The following is a 26,661-nucleotide window of genomic DNA, read 5'->3' as shown; positions in this document are numbered from 1 at the left end:
TAGGGATATTCTTTATGCCATAGGACCTCAAAACAAATAGGGGTCTTTCTTAGACCTTAGAAAGGTATATGCATGGTACAAAATTTTACTGAAAAAGCTCTAAAGCTTCTATAGATATTGCGTGGAAACGATGGTGTGCAAACAGACAGAATTTATGAATTCATGACCTTGACCTTTGACCTCAAAATCGAAATTTCATAAATTCTGTCTGTTTGTACACCATGGCGCGGAAACGAAAGTGTTACAGACAGACAAATGAACAGACCGAGAATACCCCCCAGTTTATGAAAGCAGGGGACAACACATGCAGGTGTTACAATTGCTCAGAAGATTCCATTTATCATGACGTTTGTTTTCAGAAATGAAATGACTTTGTCGAATATAGACTTTCAAAGAGTGAATTGACTGCAGAATTGAAAATTAAAATGAATCCTTTGTCTCCACGAAAATAATTTTTCCAAACAGCATACATTCAAATGTAGAAATCGGACAAATGATTCATGGCTAATTGAACCCGAAATTTTATAAACCCTCATTTTTACATTACGACTGCACATTGCACAACAATTGAAGTTTCAATAAAATAAAAAAAAATTATCTTGGTCAGATGGAATTTCTCCAAGAGTAAGAACTCTCTCTCTCTCTCTCTCTCTCTCTCTCTCTCTCTCTCTCTCTCTCTCTCTCTCTCACTCTGACTGAAACATGTATTTAATTCTAAAATTGTTTTTTTTCTAATAACAAATGAGGGGTATTGTAACTTATTAGTTATTACAATTATAATAATTATTACTTTTAACTGTATCTATGTTAATATCTGATATATGGATATTTTTACCAGAAAAAGACGTCAGTGGTAATCTAATAACTAGATTTTATTAGAAAAAGACGTTAATTAATGGTAATCTATCAACCAAGCTCTATGATAAACTTGACTTTAAAGATGACTTTAACTTTTCAATCTTCAACTTCAACTAATTATGCAGCAATATACCTTTGTCATCTGCGTATGGGGCTTATACCTCTGCTCTTTGTATGAACAATTTCTAAAACGAGGTAAGATATTGACAAACAAGTTGATGAAACAAGAATATATCGACCGTCTCGTTTAACGTCATCATTTCGCAAATTCTGTGGTCGATACAATGACTTTATCATCAGGAAATACCATATTTCAATAAGTCAGATGCTACTGACGTTTTTTTTTATTAAATAATTTCATAATAATTTATTATTATACCATGAGTTAAAAATTTATTACCGAAACAAGTGCCTGTGTTTGCTGATCAACATATAATAATAATAAACATGCATAATCAAATTAAGAAGCAAGAACATGTAGTTCTATGAAGATATTTTTACAAGACATATTTTCGGTCACCATGGTAAATGTATACTCCATAAATTTCGCGGTGAAACGTTTTTGAAAAGTCAAAAGTTATACGAATACTTTTATGTACGGATGAATTAATCAATACTACTTCCGGTTTGGGTTGTGACACGTTGTTGTGATTGTTTATCTTAGGTACGTTGTGTTTTCATTATGTTTTTGCTGTTACTTGTTTACATTTTAATTAACAAAATAAAACAGAGTATAACTAATCAGCACATTGAATTTGTGGTAAGTAATCTGACCCAACTGAAAATGGTAAGGCATTGCATCATAATGTTATTTCATGTGCCCCGCCTGCCTGTGGTCTAAATATCCTGGCGTATTGTATTTTCGACCTATTTAGATGTTATTTATTAATTTATCGCAAACTTTATAGAATTTGAAAAAATATGGGCTTAAAATGTTAGCATATGTGTCTATAAATAAAATGATATAACCCAAATTGCAGTTTTGTGTTTATTTTATTTATATGCCATAATATGGAGAGGGTACAGTTTTCCTTACAAAAATATAAACGTCTTGTGTTTTCGACCTAAATATAGTATCAACGCCTAATCAGTATTGGCTATAAATATCCATTGGACATTCCAAACAATAAAAGTACTATTGTCTGTCTTCCAAAAAGACATTGAACAAGTTGCATATTTTGGTTGCAAATACATTTATTCGTTGGTTGAACCCATCTGTCAGTAGCTGTGCATTTCCAAAAAAATCAATGAAATTACGTTGCATTTTTCAGTAAAAATCGGTAAGAAAGTGCTCATATTTAAGGAAGAAAAAAAATTGTTTGATCCACCCATTCATTTCAATATTCATGCGTCTCTTTGACAGAGATCTTAATTTTCTTTAGGAAAAATGTCATCAAAAAATCTTTGTAATTAACCGATTACAACTTTAATTAATAAACAGATAAAATGTGCATTAATAAAAAGACCAGAATTTCTGACATCGGACTAAAACCATCGGGGGAATTCCGTTGAATTAATTATTTTGGATATTTTCACTACGGTTGCGCTTCAAAGGTATTTTTCCAAGTGTAGCAACCGAAAATAATGTTCTACCGCGCGGAATCTGCACAGAAAGCAGATTGGGAAAAATAGGTCGAAAATACAATACAAACAGGATACGAGACGATACTGGTATGACAAACGTTTCCGTTTGGGCTTTGAATCTTGGTATGAATTGACTCTGGTGCAGCACGAGGCTTTAGTATTTACCTCTAGTATATGTATTTTCAATGTGAATTTGACTTCATTTATTATTTTTTTTATTATTATTAAATACCTATGCAGCTTAAGGTAGGATTCTTCTCATATTTCTTGTATTTAAAAGTTTATGAAATTTTCACAGAATCAAGAAGACAATATCAGTAAGTGATAGTATCAGTAAGATTAAGTTTGACCGTTTTATATTAGAGACAGGGTCAGATCAAGGTCATTATCTTTTTCCTTGACATTAAGAATAAAAAATAACTGTTGCCAATCATGTGATACCTACTTCTATTTAAAAAGTTTAATGATTGTTCTTTTTGCATAAAAACATATTGCTATATCGGATCTATAGCATGATGTTACCAAATTTACATAAATAATTCAACTTAACTGGATATTGGCTAGTCCGAATTTTTTCTGTTTTTCTTAAGTTTTAGGATATATTAGTTATTTTCATATGCTTTCTATATTAAACTTTTTCTTATTTTCACATATAATAAAGTTGTCTTATAAATGTACAAAATGATACAAAAACAAAAAGTTTTGATGGTTTACTGAGAGAGAAAAAATACTTTTTATGGATTTTTGGCTCAAATCTGCACTTTGTTAGGAAGCGTTTAAAAGCGAATAAAGTTCTAGTTTGTTTGAAAAATCATATTTATTTGATATATTTTGAAAGCTTAGTCCCTCATTATTTATCTAACTTACATTTGAAAATTTCTCCAAGTCTTCGATTGTGTAAAAATTATAACTAAATTCATTGTTCTGTTATAATTTTGAGAGGCAGAAAAGAAGATATTTTCATACGCCACCATTCCGCCAAAAATATAGTCCCTGCTAGTTTTCAAACGCAATTTACAATTTCTATTTAAAGTTGTACAATTATGATGAGGAAAGAAAAATATGGTCTTTTAAATTATTTACACCTCAATATATAAGACATATAAGCAAATATACTTTGAATGTTTCATCTAGTCAGAAACCAGAGAAGAATCCTACCTTAAGATTCATGCTTGACATGAATCCTTTACTCACTCATATAAAATGTTGCTTTAAGTAGAATACAAACAACTGTAGCATACCTTAAACAAAAAAGACATGTTCAACTTGTCAATTGGTAAAATGAAATAAATGAAGATAACGAACAATATGCAAGCTCAGGAGTCCATAAAACACAAAATAGGAGTAGAGCAAACATAGACCTCTAAAACATCAGAGGTGGGATCAGGTGCCATGGAGGAGTAAACATCCCCTGCCAACTGGTCACACTCGCAGTGTGTTCCTTGTCATGATCATAAATAGACATAAAGTTCTTGAAATCTTATGAAGTTTGTCAGTCCAGACAGATTTCTATCAGAAAAAATCTATAAAAAGATGAAAACTGTACATGAATTTTATTATCAATACAATGTGCACCCAGCATCATTAAACACAGTTCATGCCGATTTGGTCGTTGTATAACAGTTTTCTTTGAAACTTTGTGGGGGGTCAATTTTCTTCATAAGTTTTTAATCTAGTTTGATTTTTCTCACCTGGCTTTAATACCTTAAAGCCATCAACAACCAAAGTTCAAACTTGTTCTAACAATTTACCAATCATAGTTTGGCACTTGCATTTATCAAAGAAGCCGTTACAAGATACAGAAAAGTGTTTTAAAGATTATGATCAGTTGTTTATAGGGAATTTGTATGAAATTTAGTAGGATTTTCACAAGTTCCTCTCTTAACACTTACCGATAATTTGGACTGACACAGAACGCAAAGTAATTGGTCCTTGGTTGTTTTTTATCGGTTTTGCCGACAGGACCGAAAGATTTCAAGAACTCTGTAGTTACATGTATCTCACTTATCAGAGATTAAAAAAACCTACTTTATATTTGAGTCCCCCCTCAATACTAATGTCTAGGATCCATTCAACTGTACACTTTTGATATTTTTGACTTCATCTCAAGTCATATCGCCAATTTTAACAGAACTTACCACAAATCATAAGTAGCTAAAAGGACACAAGCTCAATCAAAATAAAGGGCCACATCCTCTTTGAAAATTGAATGACATCTCGGAAAATCTTCTTAAGAATTACTGGATCAGAAAAGATGATTTTTTCGTTTTAGATTCACTACATAGGTTTTTAAGATATTTTTTTTTATATATTGACCCCTCGGAAAGAGTGGTCATAATAGGGGATCAAAATTTTTACTTAGTAATACATGTATAAAGGAATCAAATCTTTTTAAAAAAGTGACATTAATATTAGCTGAACACTTGTAGTGTAACCATCCATCATGAAGGCACTCATTCTAGTAGGAGGATATGGAACAAGGTTACGACCTTTGACCCTCAGTGTCGCCAAACCACTGGTAGAGTTTGGGAACAAGCCAATGTTACTTCATCAACTGGAAGCTCTAGTAGAGGTAAAACAATAAGATATAGATAATTGAGTTCAATTGAATTATGTAGTAGTGATAGATTATTGAGAATACCATTGTTAACTATGAATCAAGATGCATATATACCATTGTTTAGATATTAATTGGGTATAAAATTTCATAAAATTTTCATTGCCTATACATGTACATGTACCATTGTAATAATTTTGTAATTACCATTAAATGAGCAAGATTTTTTTTTTTTTAAATGATCATACTATTTTAAAAATATTGGGTTTCCTAATGTTAAAATTTGGGCAAAGTGTATTTGAAGATATTATTTTTATTGCTTTGATAAAATAGTTAAAATTTTAAATTATAAAATCAAAACATTTCAAAAGTTTTTAAGAGTGATTTTACATCAACTGTCCAAAAATAATTCTGATGAAAGTGACACGTATCCTTTATTGTTAAAAGAAGTGTAAATTTTTAGGCTGGAGTGAAGCACATTATTTTGGCTGTTAGCTACAGAGCTGAGCAGATGGAGCAGGAACTCCGGAATGTAGAGACCAAGGTTTGATGTTTAATTATCTGATAATTTTTGAAGTAGAAATTTCAAGGGAATGAGATATTTTTATTTTCTTGTACTTTTGACTGAATTGAGAAGATCAAATGCATGAATTACCCCTTATAGATGTGAACACAGATTTAAAATGTACATGATTCAGTGTTTTGTTCCCTTGTCTTAATCTATACTTGTCGACAAAGTCAAAGAATTAATTCATACATGTTACATTTCCCCATGGGGAATTAAGATTTAATGCTTGTTTGATTCTGTTGATAGCTAGGAGTAAAGATCAGTATTTCCCTGGAATCGGAACCTCTTGGAACAGGTATGTGTTTGTTTTGGAAATAGATTTGCTGTAACTTGAAAGTTTCTATAATTTTTCACACTCTAACAAATCTTTATTTTTTTTATTTTTATTTTTAATGCAAGTAAATTACACTACACGCAGATGTATTTTTTGTCATTTTAGCGGGTCCACTTGCCCTGGCCAAAGATCTCCTAACACAAGACCATGAGCCATTCTTTGTGTTGAATAGTGACATTATCTGTGATTTCCCATTCAAACAAATGGTTCAGTTTCACAAACATCACGGACGCCAGGGTACCATTGTGGTAGGGTATTATTGTTGATTAGTTTTCTTTACACTAGCTTACTTATATATGATTTTTAGAAGAATATTTTATTCATTGAAAGAATTTATAATTCTCCTGCGGCACAAAGTTATATACAGTCATACCTATTTAATTATTTTATCTTTTATGGGATCATACTCTCTTATGTGTTTACTGACTCATACACATAAACATAGACACTTATTTCAATTTTAATTTGCATAAAAAAATGAAGTTCTGAACTGTAGAAGTTTGATTTCTTGAATACCGTGGATATATGTCAGAATGAGTTAATAGTCGATCCAACTTTTTTTCTTTATGTAGTCTAGCCACAATAATCAGAAAGGATTTGACTGTATACTAAATGTAGAGTTATCTGTCTTTATTTTTAAAACCATCTATGATTTGATGTTTTATAAGGTGACTAAAGTAGAGGAGCCCTCTAAGTATGGAGTGGTGGTATACGATGCAGAGAATGGGAGGATCCAAAGATTTGTAGAGAAACCACAGGAGTACGTCTCCAACAAAATCAATGCAGGAATGTACATCCTCAGTCCCTCAGTATTAGATAGAATCCAGGTACGTATTATAACATTATGGAGAAACGGTATTGATTAATTACATTTAAGACAACTGCACAATCTATTCCTTTGGAAAAGTTTAATACCTCAACTTTAAGAAATGGCATTTTTCTACTTGAATATTTACACATCTTAAAGTGTGAATTTTCAAAATTTAATAAATGCATAATTTATGATTCTATCTTTTAAAAGAAATTGTTAATTGAACATGTGAAGTAAATTTGTGATTATATTATATTTGACTCTTCTATTGGTTTTGTGATTTTGTTTCAGTTAAAACCCACATCTATAGAAAAAGAAGTATTCCCTTTTATGGCAAATGATGGTGATCTGTATGCTATGGAGTTACAAGGTGATTTTTAGTATTTCTTACACAGTAAAATAGAGACTTGATTCTGTAATATTGTAATAGCCCTACCGAATTGATGATTAAATACAATAAAATTTGGAAAAATATGACTGAGTCATACAGTAAAACTAGGTTAATATAATAAAGTCACCAGGACCTTCGAAATTACTTCGCTATATCCATATCCGTATCTATATCTGTGTAAGGAATTTGTTATATTTATATAGCTGGGGATCCAAAATAACTTCACTATATCCGTGAATTTGCAATATCCATGTTCATACTAAACGAGTTTTACTGTATACATGTACTCAACATAAAGCCCAAAACAACTAGTCAAAATCTATTGCTAAAAGTGAGAATAATATGTTTTTATCAGACTTTTTTGTGATGGATTTGTGTAGGTTTCTGGATGGATGTAGGACAGCCAAAAGATTTCCTGACGGGAATGTGTTTGTATCTCAGTTCACTACGAGAGAAGTCACCAGACCTACTACACACTGAGGACGGCATTGTGGGAAATGTCCTAGTGGTATGTTAGTGTTCAATAATAAGTCATACACCAGTAGGATAAAAAATTTCTGATAGATTTACAATTTTATGTACAAGATTTTCATGGTGAAAAATTATTAGGGATGTCAACGAATAGTCGACTATTCGACTATCAGTCGAATGGGCCGACTATGGAATGATGAAACGATATTCGAATATTTAAAAAATTAAGAAAAAGGAGGTGATAAAGAAATTCTGAACTCAAAATTGATAAAGCATCATTCCTCAAACCGTTATAGTTTCCGCCCTTAGACGAATAAGAGCTAAAACATAGTTACAGTATATAAATAATTTTCCACATTGTACAATGTACATATTGACAGTAGAGTAATTACATACCGCGATAATTATTACTCAATTACCGACCTTTTTTGTTATTGTAGTAAATTATGCAGCGCTATACTGGACTTTGAAAATTATTAATTGGACTTGTACCAATTATAAAATTTATTACCTCTAAGAATGTTCAAATGCTGTAGGGACACACCAGCTAAGTTTTGAAACTTTGATAATTATTAAAACAGTAATCCTACATAGTAAGGACATATTGATTGTGCTAATCGATAATTGAACAAGCAATATTTTACAATATCCCTGACGTGTGAGTAGTGTTTGTTTACCCCTCCCCTTTTCCAATTTATTTTTAATAAGCTTTAAAAACACCGTGCTAACAATTCTCTAAGGGAACAAGAAGGAAAGAATCCACAGACCAATTTATGAATACATGATTTACGAGAATTCATGAATACATTTTGGAAAATAAATTGCTGGTGTAAATCTATTTCATTTCAACATCTTATTCCTATTTTAAATTCCTCTGAATATCCATGTGTAAATTCGCTGTTTAGGCATTTGATGTTACTTTTTACATAAATGTAGGAAAATGGTTTTTGATTCATAAATAGGCTATCGATGAAAGTTCCGAATAGTCGACTATCATTCGAATAATGCAATCAAATGTTCGACTAAGGAAAATAAATATTTTGACATCCCTAAAAATTATATACATATCTAATTTTGCATGGAAGTATTTTGGTTTCTTGTAACTTTCTCATGTAGTCTTGTGTCTGTTTAAAGAAATTGATGTTACTGTTCTATTGAAAATTGACATTAAAAATATTCACTTTGTGATTCTTAATTGAAGGATCCCAGTGCCAAAATAGGAAGAAATTGTAGGATAGGACCAAATGTGACAATTGGTCCAGACGTGGTAATCGAGGACGGAGCATGTATAAAGAGATGTACGATACTGAAGGGGGCCCGAGTCCGGTCTCACTCATGGCTGGAGTCCTGTATTATTGGTTGGAGATGTGTCGTGGGGAGATGGGTAAGGCAGTTGTCTTACTCTTGGCTCAAGTTGTACATTATGCATTAATTTTGCCCAGGTTGTGAATGTAATATGATGCTTGAAATATTTTCACCAACTAAAAGCTGAAAAAATGAGATCCTACTGAGCTGTTGACCAGTAAGGTCCATAAACTTCTTGTTCTTGTGTTTTCCATAAATAATTGTTATTATTATTATTATTAGCTTACCTGAGCCGAAGACTCAAGTGAGCTTTTCTGATCAAAATTTGTCCGTTGTCTGTTGTCGTTGTCGTTGTCGTCGTTGTCGTAAACTTTTCACATTTTCATCTTCTCCTAGAAGAACCACTGGGCCAATTTCAACCAAACTTGGCACAAAGTATCCTTGGGTGAAGGGGATTCAAGTTTGTTCAAATGAAGGGCCACGCCCTTTTCCAAGGGGAGATAATCATGAATTAGAGAAAAATTATTGGCATTTTTAAAAAATCTTCTTCTCAAGAACCACTGGAACAGGAAAGATGAAACTCATGTGGAATCATCCTCAGGTAGTGTAGATTCAAGTTTGTTCAAGTCATGACCCCCGGGGGTAGGGCGGGGCCAAAATGGCCGATCAAAGTTTTACATAGGAATATATAGGAAAAATCGTTAAAAATCTTCTTCTCAAGAACCACTGGGCCAGGAAAGATGAAACTCATGTGGAATCATCCTCAGGTAATGTAGATATAAATTTGTTCAAGTCATGACCCCCGGGGGTAGGGTGGGGCCAAAATGGCCGATCAAAGTTTTGCATAGGAATATATAGGAAAAATCTTTAAAAATCTTCTTTTCAAGAACCACTGGGCCAGGAAGGATGAAATTCATTTGGAATCATCCTCAGGTAATGTAGATATAAATTTGTTCAAGTCATGACCCCCGGGGTAGGGCGGGGCCAAAATGGCCGATCAAAGTTTTGCATAGGAATATATAGGAAAAATCTTTAAAAATCTTCTCAAGAACCACTGGGCCAGGAAAGATGAAACTCATGTGGAATCATCCTCAGGTAATGTAGAAATAAATTTGTTCAAGTCATGGCCCCTGGGGGTAGGGCATGGCCAAAATGGCCGACCAAAGTTTTACATAGAAATATATAGGGAAACCTTTTTAAATCTTCTTTTCAAGTACTTCAAAGCCAGGATTAGTTATATTTGTATGGAGTCATCCTCAGGTAATGTAGATTCTAGTTCATTCAAATTATGATCCCCTTGGGGGTTAAAATTCAAGCCCTCCCCCCAACTTAAGTTAACTTTCAGTTCTGATCTGATATGTGTTTTTTCCTAGCTGATGTGCTCAGGTGAGCGCTGTGGCCCCTGGGCCTCTTGTTATATCCCACACAACAACTTGCTGGAGGTATAATGTTTTGACCCATCCATCAGTCAGTCAGTCCGTCAGTCCTATTTTTTGGTCAGCGCAGCTCCTCATAAACTGCTTTTCAAATTAGTTTTTTGGCCATACCTTAAATATAGAGATGAACAGTTTGTCAGCGCAACTCCTAATAAATCGCTGCACAGAATTTGGTCAGACTTGGCAGATATTTAGGACACAATGTGTAGGTGTGCATTTAACCAGGAAATTCTGATTTCTTGATTTTTCTGGGAATTTCGGCACTTTTCAAATTAGATTTTTGGCTATATCTTGAATATAGAAATGAACAGTTTTTCAGCGCAACTCCTCGTAAACTGCTGCACAGAATTCATTCAAACTTTGCAGATATTTAGGACACAATGTGTAGATGTGCATATTACCATTAAATTCCGATTCCTTTATTGTTTCTGGGAATTTCTGCACTTTTCAGCTTAGATTTTTGGCCATATATTGAATAAAGAGATAAACAGTTTGGCAGCGTAACTCCTCTTTAACTGCTGCACAGAAATTGGTCAAACTTTGCAGATATTTAGTACAAAGTGTGTAGATGTGCATATTACCAGGAAATTCTGATTCCTTTATTTTTCTCCAACTTTGGGCTCTTTTCAACTTAGATTTTTGCCATGTCTTGAATATAGAGATGAACAGTTGTCAGCGCAACTCCTCATAAACCACTGCACAGAATTTTGTCAAATTTTGCAGACATTTAGGACACAATATGTTTTTTTTGTGGATTTTCGGCACTTGAGTGTTAGGGGGAACTTGCTATCTTTTTCTTTCATTCATTTTGAAATTATTCTACACTATTGTGTCAATTTTTTATCCTTCAAATCAAACCATGATTGAACCGGTTAAAACTGTTCATTTATAGGTGCAGAATGATTTTCATACATTGTACCGTAATTAGCTCACCTGAGCCGAAGGCTCAAGTGAGCTTTTCTGATCACATTTTGTCCGGCGTCCGTCCGTCCGTCTGTCTGTCTGTAAACTTTTCACATTTTCGACTTCTTCTCAAGAACCGCTGGGCCAATTTCAACCAAACTTACCACAAAGTATCCTTGGGTGAAGGGGATTCAAGTTTGTTCAAATGAAGGGCCACATCCTTATTCAAGGGGAGATAATTGGGAATTAATGAAAATTTAGTGGTATATTTTAAAAATCTTCTTCTCAAGAACCACTGTGCCAGGAAAGATGAAACTTATGGGGAAACATCCTTTTGTAGTGTAGATTCAAGTTTGTTCACGTCATGACCCCGGGGGTAGGGCGGGGCCAAAATGGCCGACCAAAGTTTTACATAGAAATATATAGGAAAATTCTTTAAAAATCTTCTTCTCAAGAATGACAAAGCCATAATTCATCATATTTATATTGGAGCATGCTCATGTAGTGTAGATTCAAGTTTGTTCAAATCATGACCCCCGGGGTAAGGGCGGGGCCAAAATGGCCGACCAATGTTTTACATAGAAATATATAGGAAAATTCTTTAAAAATCTTCTTCTCAAGAATGACAAAGCCATAATTCATCATATTTATATGGAAGCATGCTCAGGTAGTGTAGATTCAAGTTTGTTCAAATCATGACCCCCGGGGGTAGGGCGGGGCCAAAATGGCCGACCAAGGTTTTACATAGAGATATATAGGAAAATTCTTCAAAAATCTTCTTCTCAAGAATGACAAAGCCATAATTCATCATATTTATAATGGAGCATGCTCATGTAGTGTAGATTCAAGTTTGTTCAAATCATGACCCCCCGGGTAAGGGCGGGGCCAAAATGGCCGACCAATGTTTTACATAGAAATATATAGGAAAATTCTTTAAAAATCTTCTTCTCAAGAATGACAAAGCCATAATTCATCATATTTATATGGAAGCATGCTCAGGTAGTGTAGATTCAAGTTTGTTCAAATCATGACCCCCGGGGGTAGGGCGGGCCAAAATGGCCGACCAAGGTTTTACATAGAGATATATAGGAAAATTCTTCAAAAATCTTCTTCTCAAGAATGACAAAGCCATAATTCATCATATTTATATGAAAGCATGCTCAGGTAGTGTAGATTCAAGTTTGTTCAAATCATGACCCCCGGGGGTAGGGCGGGGCCAAAATGGCCGACCAAGGTTTTACATAGAGATATATAGGAAAATTCTTCAAAAATCTTCTTCTCAAGAATGACAAAGCCATAATTCATCATATTTATAATGGAGCATGCTCATGTAGTGTAGATTCAAGTTTGTTCAAATCATGACCCCCCGGGTAAGGGCGGGGCCAAAATGGCCGACCAATGTTTTACATAGAAATATATAGGAAAATTCTTTAAAAATCTTCTTCTCAAGAATGACAAAGCCATAATTCATCATATTTATATGGAAGCATGCTCAGGTAGTGTAGATTCAAGTTTGTTCAAATCATGACCCCCGGGGGTAGGGCGGGGCCAAAATGGCCGACCAAGGTTTTACATAGAGATATATCTCTCTCTCTTCTCTCTTCTCTCTCTCAGAATGATATATATTATTCATCATATTTATATGGAAGCATGTTCAGGTAGTGTAGATTCAAGTTTGTTCAAATCATGACCCCTGGGGGTAGGGCGGGGCCAAAATGGCCAACCAAAGTTTTACATAGAAATATATAGGAAAATTCTTTAAAAATCTTCTTCTCAATCATTTTCTAAAAAATAGCAAATCCATGATTGGTCATGGGACTACTTTTGGATTTAAACTTTACAATAAAAAGCCATTTTATACTAGTCCTACCCTTGGTGCTCAGGTGAGCGATGTGGCCCATGGGCCTCTTGTTCAATTTTGCAAGATTTCTACGTGTAGTATCAAATTTTGACCTTTGAATCGAAACACAATTGAATTGATATTGGTAATTGTGTTGTAGGTGCGGATGGAGAACGTCTCAGTGTTAGGAGAGGACGTGACTGTTAAGGACGAACTTTACATCAATGGAGGGCGGATCCTCCCCCATAAATCAATCAGTGACTCGGTTCCTGAACCCCAGATCATCATGTAGACCCCATCACTCAAAAGGCACCATATCCAAACAGTCATGTTTACAAATACAGTCTGATAGTTCGTGATTTTTTTAAATTATTTATTTCATTTCATCATCGAAAGATTGATTGAACTTTCATTGGAGGGAATATATTTTGTTTACACAAATGGACAATCAAAGTAAACAATCTAAAAGGGTAATTAAAAAAAATGTAGATAGATTCTAATTCTCATTGTAAGGTTCTTTATGAAATGTATCTAGTTTTGCTCAAAGCAATAAAAAAGACAGTAAATGGTAGTGGTTACTCTGTATACCTTTTCAGTTTTAAGGAATACCATGACTATGCAATTGTTTGTGTATATGAACTTGCAATCTGAGTGATTGTTAAATATATTTTATTTTGTAAATTATCATGTGTGATGCAGTTCATCATGCTGACAGATAAGGGACACCAAAGTATTGCTATATTGAATGCTGAATTATTACTCACAGAGGGAAAAAACATTGGGGATATGCTTAACAAGATATTATTATACATACAATGTAATTATCATACATGTATATGTAATCTCTGATTTTACTTTGCTTTGCTTTGTGTTGAAATTGGCAGTTTTTAGAAAGCACCTGTTTTAGTATCTACCTAAACCTCCCATGTAATTACCTGTATATCTCGTCTTACAAACATTTATAGAGGCATTTGAACATCTGTGACAAGTTTTCAAAACTTGCTCTCTTTATGGGGTGATAGTAACCAAAATGGAGCTTTGCTGAAATTAACCTTGACATAATATCATGTTTTGACTGATTTAAAAAAAAATCATGTGTGTTCTGTAAGACTGTATTTGAATGAACGTGGTATTTTTGTCAGATGTATATTTTAGTTTGGGTTAGTTTATGAATCCTGTACCTGGAAATGATATTTTTTTTGTAATTTAAATAGCTTTTTTTACTGGCGTATTACATGTCATAAGTAAAATCCAATGCTAAATTGTGCTTGCTTTAAAAAATTTTTGTGTGCCTAAAACTTACTTGTTTTTTTTAATACTGTTGTGCATATTTCATTTACAGTTTACATGTATTTAATATGTCCTTTAGAAGTGTGTATTTTAACATTCCATATGTGAAATCCTCATTATAAATTCTTTTCCATATCATTCTTTCTTTATAATTGATACTTTGACTTAGGGGGGGGGGGGGGGGGGGGGGGGCTACAAACTATCTTTACATAAGAGAAATCTTATATAGGGGACATTGTTTATGTATGTATTATATAATTTATATATTCAATAACCTCTTAACTTTGTATATATATTATTTATATATTTATGTAAAGTCATGATTTTGCTTGAAGACATTTTGTATGCCTCATTTATTCAGTACATAAGAGGTCCTTTCAACACTGCCAATAAAAAGGATATAAACCAGGACCAGCTTTTGTGATTTTCTGTTTTTAAAAGGTAGGAAAAATGTCTATGACTGTGAAATCTTTTCACTTGATAATGGTAAATCAATAATGTACTTTTCCAGCTAGTGGCCTATTGATCGAGACTTAGATTTCTTGCAAATTCCTGAAATGTTGAAAATGACAGTGAAAAGACAAGATTTGCAGCAGCTCACTTCTTGCAATTTTAAGGATGACATTTACTCAGATGACAAAAAATTCCACTGATAAGAACGAAAGAACCACATATTGCATATTGCACACCTATGCTTCTTTTGTTGAATTTCAATTTCAAATAATTATGTCAATTGCCTATTTTTCTAGCTGCAGAACTGTAGCTCTCTGCTTGAAAAAATTTGGACAGATAAAGCAGAGTGCAACTGGACATAAAATACAAGATATAGTATCTAGGTTTAGCGAGAAATTAATTGGCGGTTAAATTTAAGTAAAGTGTGATAATTTACGTAAGATTTTGTCAAAGTAACAAAAATATGTAAAAAAAAAAATGTGTAGACTTACATGAAAATTATACAAAGTCACATATCTAAGCATAAAGAAAAAGTATGATTTATTTTAGCGATGATTTTTTTTTATGTCATTTCCATTCGAAATCAGACAAAAATATTATTATATCAATCCACGCATAAAATTTTTGTTTTGTGTATCCTTGAAAAATTGCCTCATAAATTATGAGATCAACTTTTATAAAAGGTACCACAAAGTCCGACACATTTGTTTTACATATTTGGGTAATATACTTGTAAAAGATGTCAATGGTAATCCAACAACCAAGCTCTATCGATAAACGTGATGCACTTGAACTCTTCAATCATCAACTTACCTTACTTATGCAGTAATCTACAATGTACCTGTGTATGGAGTTTATATATCTCAGCTGATCTGATACCCAAGAGCATGCTCTACCTACGTACAATTTCTAAAACGAGTTAGATTATTGACAAACAAGTTGATGAAGCAAGAATATCAGTAGTCTCGTATAAAGTCACCATTACATAAGTTCTATGACCTTGTACGCAAATACAATTTACCATTGAGTTAAATGCTGACTGGCGTTTTTCATACTGTTAGGCCATTATTTACACACTGAATTGTCGACGGATTTTCCCGGTATTTCCCGATCACGACAAGGAGCACACGGTGGATGTGACCGGTCGGTAGGGGATACTCACTCCTCCATGCATGGCACCTGATCCCACCTCTGATGTTTTGGAGGTCAGGTGCCATGGATGAGCGAACATTCCCTGCTAACCGGTCACACCCGCCATGCACTCCTTGTCATGGTCGGGAAATACTGGAAAATCCATCGACAGTTGTTAATTATTGAGGAACGTCTCATCCGTCTTTAAGCTATGAAAGAAATATTGATTATTTTCATATCAATTATTGTTCGCCAAGACATACCGAAAAGATATATCGATCATATCACTCTACTAGACACGGTCTATGCTTCTACTGTGTTGTGTTCACATGTAAATCAGAGATAGATCTTATAATCAAAGTTACTTTATTCCTTTTTATTTGAATGCAATCATGTGAAAGCAATTCGTCAGGTATCCTTTGAAATGTTTACCATTATTTATTTTTGTAAACCAATTTACTCTTTTAAAACCTTTCAGACATTGAGGGTCAAATGGTCATACCGATCAATAGTTAAATATCTTGTAAAAGTCTGAGAGTGAAACCTATTAAAATGGAAACTACACTCTGATCAGAGATAGATAATTTTTTTAATATTAAATATGGAAATTAAGGTGTTTTTCCCCATAAAATGTCATTTATCCATCAGTTTTAAAATAAAAAGTCTAAGCATTTTTAATTTCAATGCGTAATCTTGGTTACCTGCCTATTCGGGTAGGATTTATAAGACAAAAATGGAGTGATCTATTCAGTATCAATAAAAGTTAAATACAGAATCCCTCTGACTCAACGACGTGATCTCTATAAGTAAATTCAACCATGTAGTGGAAACTGTGTCATTTATAAATTAAAAATTTTCGATGCTTAATTTAAAATAAAAATTGACAATTTGTAAACATACTAGTGAATTTCAAATATCTGAATATGCATGGAAAGATTTGTTGATTCATATTCAGGGGCCCGTTTTACAAAAGGGCTTACGACTTAAGACCAAATTTAATTCTTCATCTAAGTTTTTAATTAGCATTTTATCGAAAATTATTTTAAACTTTTTAAAAGGAATGTGGTAAGATTTTTTTTACACAAACAATTTCAAAGAAAATTATCAATATTGCAAAATGTTACAATTATTTGAAGGTTATGGTGTTAGTCGTAAGTTCTTTTGTACAACGGGCCCCAGGACTTCGATGCGCTGATAATCTTCATTGAATGTTCCTTGCAATTAATTTCTCTCCAAAGAACATCTTTTGCTGCTCAAAATAGTTTTTAATTCATAAAAGACTCGTAGGTTCCTTTCCTGTCTTTTTTCGTTTCCATTCGAAATCAACATAAAATTTTTGTTTTGTGTATCCTTGAAAAATTGCCTATAAATTAGTTTTACAAAAAGAGATAGGAATCTTTCCCTTGAAATAGTTTTTAAATGAGGAGTTTTAGGCGCTGATTTTTTAAAAATCTCTTTGACCTTTAGGTATTTTATGATCGCTGTCGGAGGGAGTGAGGGGTTAAAACTTTTTTTAAAAAGTAACTAAATAAACCAAACCCCATTCTGCCCCATCCAGGGCAGGCTAACAAAAGTATGTGATCATTCATTTATAGAAATGGAAAAGACTAGTATTTGGATCTTTTACTAGAAAAAGGCGTCAATGGTAGCAAAACTTTATGTTAACTTTACAATCATCAACTTCCCTTACTTATGCAGCAATATCTTTGTCACCTGCATACGGATCGAGTTTATATATCTTCGTTTCATTTAAGTCAGGCGCGTAGCCAGGCGTACGTTTGTACGCACAAATCCACATCATTTTCAAAAAAAAGAAAGGAAGAATATAAAGAGAGAAAGAGATTATTCTAAATCGTACTCACTATTTTGGCAAAATATTAGTTAATAATTTTTAAAAATACTCAGAAACTATTTAGACTTAACGATGAAAAAATATATGAAAACCAACAGAATCAGTTTTAGGAGAAAAACGATGGTTTACACCTCACTGAAATCAAAAGATTTTCCCGTATTTTGGTTACTATCGAATATTGCTGAGGTTTTTCCAAGTGTAATTACATTCTGAAAGAGTTTCTCTATTGTATATTTCACACAATAAAACCCCAGTCGGCTCCCTTAAAACGAACGATAATTTTATTTAATGCCAAGAATTTCAATTTCTATTACTGGAAATTAAGTTCCAACCGTAATTCTTAACTTCTGTAACGATATTCCCCCAAAATTTAAACTTAATCATCGGATTGATGCGAGAATGAAAATCATAATTCAGCTTTATATACAGCATGAACATCAAAAATCGACAATTGGTAAATTTTAGTTTAACCTTGAAAAAAATAAGGCCTGTTCAAGTATTGACTTCCGTAAGACTATCTTAATACCAATAGTATATTTTACATGTTTTTATAATTGTTGCAAAAAATTACCCCCTTTGTGAATATTTATGAACATTCATTTTAAAATGTATACAATGTACGTAGGTAATATGTGCAAGAAAATGAGTTGAAAAGAATTCTTCTGTCTTTGTTATTTTCAATCTTTAGAGGTGTATTTTTAACATTAATGTAAGCCTGACTATCAGTCAATAACGTTGTCTGTCTAAACCAGTCAACCACTCTAACCAACTACCATATGTTACCATACGTATTTTGTCGAGCTTCAAAAGTCTAAAATTGTTTTCAAGTGGGTTCATCAAACAACGCTATTGGAAGTATCCTTTCTCATTTTTGAGTGTCTGTCCGCATTTTGTACAGTACAAGGAAAGAAATAGGCCTCAGATGTGGTGCGTAACAAACTGAAAAAGTGTAAGAAAAATGCTATCAGAAGGGCAAAAAAAGAGTCAGATTCCTGGGGCTTCGTCCTCTGAGCCCCCACCAGGGCTTCGCCCAGGAACCATTGGGGGCCTTAAGGCGGCCGCCAAACCCCCGCCTATTCAGGCGTCCACATCAAAAGTACCCTGGCTACGCCCCTGTAAGTCATCATTTCGCAAGTTCTGTGGTCGATAAAGTGACTGAAGCTTGTCAACAAATATAATTTATGATTAAGTTGAATGCTGACTGATGTTTTTCATACCGATCGTTAGGCCATTATTACATACTGAGTTGTCATCGGATCTTTCCGTTATTTCCCAATCACGAAAAGGAGTAGCTGCAGATCTTAGCGTTATGGTTTTATATATTTGTCTTTGAATTAATTCTAGACACATTATTTAATTAATCTGTATATTTTATCCATCTCCCAACACTTTATAGTCGTCTCTACAAGTAATAAACTCGCTCGATTAAAATTATTTGTTAGATTACTGAAAATTCATATCCAGCGAGTTTATTGCCTGTAGAGACAACTATAATGGTTGGGAGGTGGATAAACTATACATATTGGCTAAGAATGTGTCTAGAATTAGGGAGTGAAAGGTAGTTGATTGACCAATGCTAGAAAGTGTAGAAATTCTCCCCAAAAGAGCGCAAAAAATATTGCGCCGTAAATTGCACCTTTTTTGCACTACGGGATCTGTAGCGTTATGGTCAAAGACAAATATATAAAACCATAACGCTACAGATCTACAGCTAGAAAAGGAGCACACAGCGGGTATGACTTGTCGGCATTAGATGCTCATTCCTCCATGACATCTGATCCCACCTCTGAAGTTTTGGAGGCCCGTGTTTGCTCCGCTCCTATTTTGTAATGTTTTATTATGAACTTTTGAGATTTAATACTGTTAGTTATCTCAACATATCTTACGTGATGATATTAGAGAGTAGATCTAGATCGGAGTAAAACATCAAATCAAACGACTTATACAGCAATATTATTTTGTGTAAATCTTGTTTTCAGATTTTGTGTTCACATTTGGTTACACTATATCGAAATTCCTGAATCCTTTGGCTTCTGATATAGCCAAAGGCCTAAATCTGGATATTGTTTAAATAAAGTAAACGATTTCATGATAAGATTTTCCTGGTAATATCCAGAGACCTGGCTTAGTTTCTTTTCAAACAAGGGAATACACTGATATGCAATTATACACTTAATGTTCACGTCATAGAAAGATGACGTTACCGTTTTCCCGCATGCACTTTATAGCGTGGTACAAGTTTCTCTACACTACAGTTTAGCGTAAATAATATTATGACGTAATATTTTTTAAATAAGAAAATAACTTTCCTTATTTTATGAAATTTAAGCAAGCATAAATTATAAGAAATTGGGCAATGAATTGAAGATCAAATGACATTTTTAAAGTGCGTGAAAATTCGTGATTGCAGGGAATTGGTATGTGCGTGATTTTGCGGTAGAAATAGGAAATGGTATATGCGTTAAAATGCGTGACTGCGGGGAAAGGGGTAAACCCTAATAATATGAAGAAATCCTTCCAATAAAATTGACATTTACAAAAACCTGATTCACTGAAGAACTCTTCGAGCAATTTTGCAACAACCAACTCATCTTCATGAATATGATTGGAGGGAGAGGCGATAGGAGATATATAAAAAGTTTTTCCTTAAAAATACAAAGTTTCCTGATGTTTAATTTTTTTTTTTAATTTCAAATTCGTTTTTTTAAATATGAATGGCATTGTCCTGTAAATGTGCAAAAAGGTTTCGGAATTTCCATTTTCACACTGGGGACAACGTTTGGGTCAAAACAACATTTTTCAACATAAAACTTAATTCCTTTTATATTTTGTTAACAAAGTCATCTTAGTTTGCGAATATGACGTCCTCTATGTGTAAATTAAGGATTCAGATTTTTTTTTCCAAAATATATCATGATCATATTTTGGAAGGTCTGAAATGTGTTCGGAGATGTATTCTGGAGGTATGCTTTAGGTTTCGGTATTTCATTTTCGCCCTGGAGGCGATTTGAGGATCGAAAACTGATTTTTTTTTGTAAAGCCTAGAATTATTGTGTTTTTTTTTTACCCAATAGCAGCTAAATATGAAAGTGTATTTGGAGACAAAGTATGGGTTTTCATAGCTTGCTTTTGAGATATTACGAAGACAAATGAAACTTAACATTACAATGTAACAGCTGTCCGTTACTTAGTTGTATAGGACCAAAAAATTCATGTATTCCGGATGGAAATTCTGCCATTTAAGTAAATAACAATTTTTTAAATAATCTTTGAAAATTTATTTTTAAAAACAACTGCAATCTATAAGGAAAAAATGGATTTCAAATAAAACTTTATATTTTATCCAGTTTCTGACATTAGTCGAGGTCTGTATTAGTTCTCCTTCCTTTGCAGGTAAGCAAGCAGTTCCCTGACAACTTTATCTTCAAACTCTCTGGCGGGGACCACGCTGGTGGCTGGTGGAGGGTTACCGGTGGTGGGTCCTGTCGCAGGTCCTGAGGGTCCTGGGCCTGTAGGGGGTGCCCAAGAGGGGTCAGGCCCTGGGGGTGTTGATCCCGGGTACCCGCCGTCACCTAAAATATTGACCAATCAATAAATGTTTTGTGAAAGTCTGACCGTCTGCTTACGATCTTCCGTAAGGTGCAATCCGATAAGACGTGATTGAACCCTTATAGCAGAGGAAACTTTTATAGGTATGTCTATAACTAAGCATACGAAGAGTAGAACATAAAAATGAAATAAAGTGAGTTAACTTACAGTCGGCGAGGAGAAGCATTGCTAGACCATTGAAGGCATCTGTAAAGGAGTGGATCAAACATTAATAGAAATGGAGGAATTACTCCACCTTTTCTTACCCCCGAGGGAATAAAAAAGGTGGATGCACATGTATTATTTAATGTTTATACAATTTTTAGGTTCTGTTTTGTTCCGAATTAAATATATTTATAATCAAGTATATAGAACTGTATTTTTTTCAATGTTAGTGAAGTTGGTATGTTTATCATTTTTATGACGTCATAAACCTTACCTTTATATGTCGTTACAGGGCTGTCCAATTCTATAAAAAAATTAAAGAATTCAATTATCGTTTGATAACATTCCTTTCCAATTCATCATTGATACTTTATCACCATGAGAGTCGGTTTTAAGAGTAAACTGTAGAAGGCTAAATGAAATTAGTAAAGCTGGATAATATACAAAGACCTTATTTTTTTGGGTAGACTTCATTGTTATACACAACAATTGGAGCATTGTCAATAACTACATAGGCCTACATGTGAACTCAATAGCATAGAAATAAAAGGATTAATGTGCATTGCATAGTTTATTCTTTTTAAGTAAGTTTAGGCCATCTTTAAAAAGTTGTATGGTTGCCCGATTGACTTAAAATGCCCAGACTCAATACTTTTTTTAAAATTCCACGATATTTTTTTCATAGTATTCCTCATATCCCGTCAGCAAATACGATTAAATTTTCTGCAGCTGGAATAAAGATTTTCCCACCTACCCAATCGACCCAATAATTTTACCCTGAGTCGGAATAGAGGACGAGCAAACATAATTTTAAAGGTGGCCTTACATGCTGTTTATACACATCCTCAGTATTTCTTACCTGGGACGCCACAAGCTTGAAGCTGCTGTTGAATTCTTCTGGCGATCACCTCAACTATGAGACGAGGGAGACGTCCCCGACGTCCGTCTCTACCCCCGTCATCATCGGAATCATCATCATCATCATCATTATCATCATCGGTACCAAAATCATTAGCTTCAGTCGTCCCTGCTCCTCTCCCTCCGCCCCCACGGCCGCCCCCGCGATTTCTCCCACGGAGCTTTAAAAAAAAAGAATTCTGTTCAAACACTTCCTTCTTTAGACGTCATTTGCATGAATAACGACCCCGAACTAAATTCCATACAAGTAGGTTATTGAGGCATTATAGACTTGCATACATGTGTAGTCGAGAACAAACTTTTAACAAATTAACTGTGTTAAAAATGTAGTTTTCTTTTCTTTTCTTTTTTTTTTTTTTTTTTAGTTTTTGCTCCTTTTTATTTAATTCTTACATGTAATGACTTTTCACCAATTGTTTATCAATGGAAAATGATCCAGAGAAAAAGATCTTCAAATTATTTGATGAAAACTAATAGAGATACACGTAGAAAGTGTAAGGACTACACTGTAAGTAGTTGGTCATCCTATACTTAATGAAATGCTAGATTAATGTTGTGCTCTGAAGAAGGTAAGGATTCCACGTGATTGACACGATGTTTTCTATTGTATTCGGTTCTTTCATCACTAAGTAGCCCATATATACTTGCCAAGTTTAAAATTACTGAAGCATAGGAATACAAGTATGTAATTCTTGCGAGATGAACATAATGCCTGAAGCTCTGATATTGTTCTCCGCTTTTTAAATCCTAATGGAGACTGTATATTGCTAATTAAGTGAACAGTATACTAGTACGCTCAAAAACCGAGAAGTGTGTCTTTTGCTTATTTTTGCATTTCTACCTTAACATGCTTTTCTATGGTGAGAAACTTTATCCCAAAGTACGGTCTTTCTGCACCGTCCTAATTAATACATGCAGGTCCTACGAAGGTATCCATGACATAGTGTGTCTTTTATTTATTTTTTTAGATTCTCGATCTCAGGATTAATGGCAGACATTTTTGCAAGTCTCAGACTTTATGTCTTATATCAAAAAAAAAAAAAATGGTCAAGCATAAAACACACAAGGTCGGAGGTAATGTATTGTATTACTAAACCATTCAGACCCCCCCCCCCCCCCGCAAATTGATTAGCTTTTACAAATTGATTTTCAAATTTTTTATTTTTCCCCAGATTAAGGAGGTAAAATATTCAGCTTATGTTGTTTTTTTTCAAATCAAGGTACATGTATATAATTATATATGTGTAACTGCATGTGGACTTTTTTTTACTTCCACATGAGGGATACAAATTGATTTTAATATAAAATTTAATTACTGATAAGAATGCTCCCTTCTCAGTCTAATGATGTATTTACATTTTTGCCAGCTGCAAATTGCACGAGCGTTATAATTTTTCAATATTTTTCTAATTTTTATATCTTACTCTTATTTTCAGGAGGTAACACATAATCAAAATTGATGTGTTACATGTAAAGGTTCAACTGTACTGTTGTATTGCGAAAAAACATAGGAAAACCTAACTATTTTTATCGAGGTAATTTTCGTAAATGAGTGATTTGCAATAAAGAGGCTCTAAAACGTCTAAAACGATTTATAACTGTACCTTTATTCAATATTAATAAAATATGACATAGGCTTCGGAAGCGGGGGGCGGGGGAGGGGGGTTTAGCCCCCTCTTTTTGCATTTATTTCAATTTCCTTCCTACGCGTACGCCTTTGTATTGTCTGTGTTGCTTGAACTATATATTTCATTTGAAGTAAAAATAGACCATATAAACATTCTGAAATTTTTGTTTCGTTTCCTTTCGACAGGTTTCGTTTTGATTTCGTTTCGTTTCGTCTTGATTTCGTTTCGTTTCGGTAGGTTTCGTTTCGTTTCGGTAGGTTTCGTTTCGTTTCGGTAGATTTCGTTTCGTTTCGGCAGATTTCAATTCGTTTCAGTTCGTTTCGTTTCGTTTCGTTTCTATTTCGTTTCGCACTTTACAGGTACCCACTTGTATTTAGAATTCTAAAAAGTCATATACTGTTCCTTTAAATCAATCATTTATCTCGCCATTCTTTTATTTGTTTAAACATTTAGGATGGCCTACAGACTTTTGCCAATTAGTTGATAGCTCATCGGAGTTTTTTTTTTTGAAAGATTAATATTTGTACCTATTTAAAACGTCTCTAGAGATTCAATTTTTATTACCCATTTTTCTTTTTGCACTTTTATTTTAGATAGGTTTAAAATTAACAGTTACTTTATTTTGATATTTTTATATAGATGTGGGATATTGTGGAATCCGGAAAGGACACACTTTCATAATGTCGCACCATCGAGGTTTGGGTCAATAGTGCGAGGACGCGATAATGCCATGACGACGAAGTGATAATTTAACAAAAAGATGACGATGATGTAAAGGCACAATGAGGCGATGTCGGAATTGTACGATAGCGGTGGCCCGATAACTTTGGAACGATTGTTCAGTGATGGTGATGTTGAAGCAATACTCACTACGACTTCGTCGTTTTATTGCACCATCGTCATTGCAATATCGTGTCACCATTGACATCGCGCAATCGTTGCATCGTGTCATTTTTATCGGATCATTTTGAAATCGTCATAGCGACTTCGATAATCGGTAGTGCGATTGTAAATTACGTGATCCTATCCGGATTCCATATGAAAATCTTACATAAAATTATATCAATTTGTTAAACTAAAAAAACAAAACAAAACAAAACAAAACAACAAAAACCAAAATACCATTATCTTCGACGAAAATATGCAATCAAATTAAAACAATTATTTTTAATTTTTTTTTTAATAAAATGAGAAATTTACTCACCTGGAATCCGTAAGACACAGCCAAAAGACCCAGTAACAGAACCAGTAAAAAGTTGATCTTCATTTTGTCTCCTCTGTGTTATCTGCGTGGGACGCAGGGTGACCGGACCCTTTATACTACCCGCCACGGTCCACAGGCCTCGGACTGAAAGCCGTGACGGCGCTCGTGACGATACGCTTCTTTATTTGTTTGATAGAAAAATACATTTTATTTTCATTTCTTGTTTATGTTCCATTACTGGTAGATGTAAAACGTAAGCCACGAGATGGCGGTCAGTTATGTGTGCAAATGTTTAAATGTTTATTGTTAACCTGTTTTGACAAGAACGATTTTGAAGATCAGGAGGTCAACAATTTGGAAACTTTTTGAAACTATGTAAATGATTTTTATAGTCTTTGAATAATGAAACGATGTTTGCTTTCTAAATAATCAAGGTGTAAAAGAAGATAGGGAGATGGGGGATTATTTTGTGCTTTTCTTCATCTGAAAAGTTTCTGCATTTTCAAAAGGCACAAGGGGTTTTTCTTGTTAAAATATTATATATCAAGATTTTATATTTTAAAAAAAAATATAAATACATATTTTATAATATCGTTTTTACTGTGCTTAAATATTGTATAACATGATAGGTTTCAGCAAGAAACCATGTCACTTCATTATCTATGTACGTTATTTGAAGCTCTTGCTAATTTTAAATAGTGTTATATTTACATGTATTGTACTCTTTTTTAACTACTAGAAATTGAATCGTGCATGTAGTAAATGTTTGAACTTTTATGAAGTTTTATATAATAATTGTCAATATATTGAGATTAGTGTGTTAGATGATTGTATTCGTCTCCATTTTGGAGATTTTGAGATCGATCTATTGTTTTCCCTCTATTATTCACATATCAAAAAACTGGAATGTAATTACATGTATTTTAGACTGCGTTTTATAATTCACATAAAACAAACTGGATGTTGATTATTCAAGGAAAAAGGAATATTATTTTTATCTAACCACTTGCCACTTGCCTGAAAACAGGACATTCTGCAGATATAGAAATATTTTTTTTAACTGTGTAACTCAAGTTCTATTTCATAGAATAATTTAATAAAATTAGAATAATGACATATGGACGCGGCATATTGACTACAGTTTACATCCACTGTGCGTGAACGCAATCAAGATTTTAAAAAATCATGTAATGACTGTATTTCCAGTGTGGTGGTCAAATTAATGGTCGTTCCTTTAAGTACAATCAAGGAATTAAATAAAAGAATTGCACAATTTTGCGTCAAGTGGGTGGAATATGATGAATAAGTGAAATCATTGTGTTCCTTTACATGCCGAGTGAAATTGAGGTCATGAGATGATCACGAACTGTCCAC

At 33.6% G+C, this 26,661-nt stretch overlaps 2 protein-coding genes across 2 annotated transcripts; one reads left to right on the top strand and one right to left on the bottom strand.

The window, feature by feature from the left end:
* Window positions 1-1,467: 1,467 nt before the first annotated feature.
* Window positions 1,468-14,521, top strand: LOC134262500 (mannose-1-phosphate guanyltransferase beta-like). Its single transcript, XM_062744895.1, has 10 exons — window positions 1,468-1,522; window positions 4,872-5,014; window positions 5,463-5,543; window positions 5,814-5,862; window positions 6,007-6,149; window positions 6,570-6,728; window positions 7,004-7,082; window positions 7,484-7,611; window positions 8,776-8,958; window positions 13,219-14,521. Exons 2-10 carry the CDS (start codon window positions 4,886-4,888, stop codon window positions 13,348-13,350), a joined length of 1,083 nt encoding a protein of 360 aa, XP_062600879.1. The 5' UTR covers window positions 1,468-1,522; window positions 4,872-4,885; the 3' UTR covers window positions 13,351-14,521.
* A 6,527-nt stretch (window positions 14,522-21,048) lies between these two features.
* LOC134262499 (uncharacterized) lies at window positions 21,049-25,395 on the bottom strand. The gene is made up of 5 exons (XM_062744894.1): window positions 25,288-25,395; window positions 22,397-22,616; window positions 21,812-21,841; window positions 21,541-21,579; window positions 21,049-21,356 (listed from the first exon to the last, which is right to left on the bottom strand). The coding sequence occupies exons 1-5, from the start codon at window positions 25,348-25,350 to the stop codon at window positions 21,157-21,159; spliced, it is 552 nt and encodes a 183-aa protein (XP_062600878.1). The 5' UTR covers window positions 25,351-25,395; the 3' UTR covers window positions 21,049-21,156.
* Between the last annotated feature and the right edge of the window lie 1,266 nt (window positions 25,396-26,661).

Source organism: Saccostrea cucullata, unplaced genomic scaffold (assembly GCF_032062105.1).
Source record: "Saccostrea cucullata isolate Sc308-1 unplaced genomic scaffold, CSIRO_AGI_Scuc_v1 ctg379, whole genome shotgun sequence".
NCBI classification, from domain to species: Eukaryota; Metazoa; Mollusca; class Bivalvia; order Ostreida; family Ostreidae; genus Saccostrea; species Saccostrea cuccullata.
The sequence above is the reverse complement of the archived record's forward strand: the minus strand, read 5'-3'. Positions and strand labels throughout refer to the sequence as shown.